This window comes from Miscanthus floridulus, chromosome 3 (assembly GCF_019320115.1).
Source record: "Miscanthus floridulus cultivar M001 chromosome 3, ASM1932011v1, whole genome shotgun sequence".
In the NCBI taxonomy this organism is placed as follows: domain Eukaryota; kingdom Viridiplantae; phylum Streptophyta; class Magnoliopsida; order Poales; family Poaceae; genus Miscanthus; species Miscanthus floridulus.
In genome coordinates, this window is record NC_089582.1 from 18,730,401 (window position 1) to 18,734,472 (window position 4,072).

A 4,072-nucleotide genomic window follows, 5' to 3' on the forward strand; every position below is an offset into this window, starting at 1 on the left:
AAAATGAGTATGTGAAAATTGCGATGATATGTATATGTATACAACGGAATACATCAACTAATACACTCATGTATACAACAGAATACATAAACAAGTATATAATCATATCTGCTCATCGAAGAACAGCATGTCCAGCAAATTAAATTAAACACACCATCGAATGACCCAATCATCCACGAGAATTCAGACATCGGCAGATGCCGCACAAGCGCTTCATGCTGAAGGAGATGGCGCCAAGAACGGCGTCGGCACACCGGGGATGGAGGGAATCGGCGGCAGTGTCGCCTTGGGCATGGGTGGCAGGGTAACCTTCGGCACGGCTGGCATCGGAGGCAACGCGGCGGCGTTCGGTACGGCGGGCACCTTGGGCATCGGCGGCAAGGTCGCCGCAGGAACCGCTGGCACCGCTGGCATGGGCGGCAAGGTCGTCGCGGCAGGGACGACTGCCGGCACCGCGGGGATCGATGGGACGGTGCCCACCACAGGCACCGTCGTCGGCACGGCGGGCATCGGTGGCAGGGCGCCCACCGCAGGCACAGTGGGCACGACGGGCGGCTTCGGCACGGCGAGGATGTCTGGGACGACGGCGGCGGGCGCGGCCGCCGGGGTTGTGTCGGCGAGATAGCGCGCTGCGTGGGTTGTCGTGCCGGTGAGCATGAGCGCCACGACGAGCGCCACCGTGGGGAGGAGGTCCGATGCAGAGGCCGCCATGGGTGTTCGATTCTTGATGTTCTCACCTTACTAGCTAGTAGCAGCTGCTACCAAGAGACTGAACACGTACTGAAGCTCTTGTGATGCAAAGACCTGGGTAATGCATGCCAATTTATAGGCCATGCACGTACAGCTGCGGCGATCGAGGTTGACACCGGCCGATTGCATGTAACAATACATTATTTTCTCTGGTTAGCTCACCTTCTTGGATGACATTGGCACATGCATCTCTTGAGCTCAAACTGTCAAACATGCAGGAGATGCTCAAGCGAGCGCTGTGCGTCTGCATGCACATATAGTTAAGCTGCTGGTTGGTTTCAGAGCTACGATGATCACATATTCAGCTTTTTCGTTGGTTGGTTTCTGGACTGATAAGCCCGACTGGTGCTGGTTTGTTGTGAGAGGAAAACATTGTTGGCTGACTGATAAGTCCTGGCTGAAACCAACCAGCGAACATGCTGATTCACATCAGCACAAGAGTTTTTTTATACACCACGTACGGGGTCCTCCTCTGATCTGTTAAACATTATTAGGACATTAGGTAGAACAAACAGACAACAATGCAAGATGTGTAGAAAAGGCTGGTGGTTGTTCTCACTTCTCACCTCGCCTGCCTACCACAGGTCCACAGCGTTATGCTTTTGACGAGTTGACCAAGGGAATTAGGGGAATGCTTTACGTCCAATTCGTTTATACAAAGCAACTCCGTTACAACTTACAAGCAGGTGATTTGATTTTTTGTTTGCAAATGAAAAGGGGAATTATATTTGTCGGGTTTATAAACCCGGGGTCCTCATGGACCTGCTTCCCAGCAAAGGCTCGACCCAGCAGACGACATTGCGAACGACGCACAACTCCTGGACCGGCCCAAAAACCTAACGACAGGCCAGAAGGGTGATCCAGTCTCCGACCGGAAGGCCTGGCCGAGGAGGAACGACGCTCGCTCGCCTCCGACTCTGACCCGCCCCTCCGGCCGGAAGGCCTCGCTTCCGACTCCGGCCCGCCTCTCCGACCGGAAGGCCTCACTTCCGACTTCAGCCCGCCTCTCCGACCAGAAGGTCTGGCCAAGGAGGAACGACGCCCGCTTCCGACTCTGACCCGCGTCTCCGACTAGGGATGCACCAGACCTCTGCTTACTGCTCTTCTCCGACTGGCACAGTCAGAGCCGACTGGGACCAACAGACCGGGGACGCCCGCTCGGTGAGAACCCAGGAAACGGACGGAGCAAGTAAGACAGGACGCTCAAGTCAAAAGCAATACCAAGGATCGTGCCCTGTACATCTGCAGGATAGTATCCTGTACACCTGTAGGACAGTACCGACATACATGTCAGAAGGGTGCCCTGCAACCTTCCAGGTATGTCAGAACCCAAGCAGTGTTGTGGGCGTCGATGTTTGCCCTACAGTGTTGTGGGCGCCGTCATTTGCCATACATGGTGAATGCGGTAAAACCTCCCACATATGTCTAACACAAATAGTATTGTGGGCGCCTACCATCATCTTGTACCCGACGGCGTGGGCAATAATACTTAGTAGCATACGTGCTCTCTCTCTCTCACTTGTAAGGTCGTCCCCTTCATCTATAAAAGGGGATGCGCTCTCTTCCAACAAGGAGGATCGATTTCAGAGGACGCCAAAGACTCTCCAACGATTCGAACAACCAACAATTGATTCACCCTCTGTTAGCTTTAGACACTCTAAAGCTACACAGAGCCAATGCTCAAATACTTAGCACACGCAGGAGCTCCCGTCACTCTTGGCCCTTCAGTCCGGAGTCCGACCGGCCCTCTTGCACCCCCATCTTTCCCCCTCTTGTTTGTAATCCCACAGCAAACTTCGAGCACCTGGGCTCAGGAATAAAGTCACCGACCGACTCAAACTGGACGTAGGGCACGTTGCCTGAACCAGTATAAACCCTATGTCATTGAGTGCTAGGCCACATCCGATCACAACGTACGGCAAAACTACAAATATTTACGTGTTGGTCACTTTCTGCACCAACAGTGGCGCGTCCGTGGGATGGACGCCGTACTCTCACGCTTTTGTTCATCGGATGGCCCACTTTTCCGCCATCTTCGCCATGGCGGGCTCAAGCGACATGACTCGTCTTGGCTCACTGGAGTTTCCCGCACTCCCACCTATTGGAATGTGGGTTCCACCCATCTTCGAGCCATCCCAGGCCTTCATCTTCGGAAGCCTGGACTTCATCGCCGACCGGCTCGGCGTGGTACACCTCCACGAGAAGGCACTTGTTCCGGCACCCATCGGAGGAGGCGCGTCCTCCGTCAGCAAAGGGACTCCCGGCGACTTCAACGACGAGGCGCCTACGCTTCGCTCCGAGGCCACGCAGGGCTCAAACCCAACTTTGAGTAACATACGCTTTGTTATTTACTCGCTATTTACTATTGTCGGTGTTTCGAGTAAACACCAACTAGTAAATTTATATTTGTTGCACGTTGGACCCAGATGGTGTGCTAAATGACACAAGGTTTAGCATTGAAAGGTTCGTAATAGGGGTTACAAACAGTCGAGAGAGGGATAGGTCCCAAGTCTTTGATGAAAAGGTCGAACGAGTACTGAGAGCTCGGTTGCTGCTTAGCTGCGTGTAATGTGGTGCATGGTGTGTCGAATTGGTCCATCCCCTTAGTGGGGTGCCCTGCCTTCCCTTTTATAGATCAAGGAGGAGCAGGGGTTACAGATGGGACAAAGAAGAAAAACTAGAGGCCAAGAAGGTCCTTCGAAGGTGCTGGGTCATCCTTTTTCTCTGAGCCAGCCCCGCTGACATGGCGGACGGTGCTAGGGATAGCACGTTCGCTGATCTTGATAGGGCCATGCTCTGGCTTCGTTCAACTTGTGGTCACATCGCATCCTACCCCGGCGGGCGACGCGACGCTCCAGGGTGCCGAGCTATGACCCTATAGGGAGCAGACAGGGAAGTGACCATACGTCCGTTACTATAGATGATGTGAGTTCCCTCCTGGATCGTAGTGGTTGTCGTATGCTTATGTTCGGATCCGCGTCTAAGGGCTAATGGCGGAGCCCACAACACTGTAAGACAAAAGTCAGCGCCTACAACACTGTTCGGGCTCTGTCATGCCTAGAAGGGCTTAAAGCACCCGTCCTGTCATATTCTGACGGTACTTTCCTATAGGCGTGCAAGGTATGGTCCTCGGTACTGTGGTTAACTTAAGTGTCCTATCTTCCCCTATGCTCCTCATCATGAAGGTGCAGGGTGCAGACGTTGGGCGAGGCAGAGCCAGTCCCGGGACATCGGGCGAGGCAGAGCCAGTCCCCGGTCGTCGGGCGAGGTAGAGTCCAACCCTTGGGGGTTGGGCGAGGTGGGGCCAGTCCCTGATCATCGG

General features: G+C 54.2%; 1 protein-coding gene across 1 annotated transcript; it reads right to left on the bottom strand.

The window, feature by feature from the left end:
- Positions 1 to 213: 213 nt before the first annotated feature.
- LOC136545130 (protein app1-like) lies at positions 214 to 766 on the bottom strand. Its single transcript, XM_066537164.1, has one exon. The coding sequence runs from the start codon at positions 709 to 711 to the stop codon at positions 214 to 216; it is 498 nt and encodes a 165-aa protein (XP_066393261.1). The 5' UTR covers positions 712 to 766.
- Between the last annotated feature and the right edge of the window lie 3,306 nt (positions 767 to 4,072).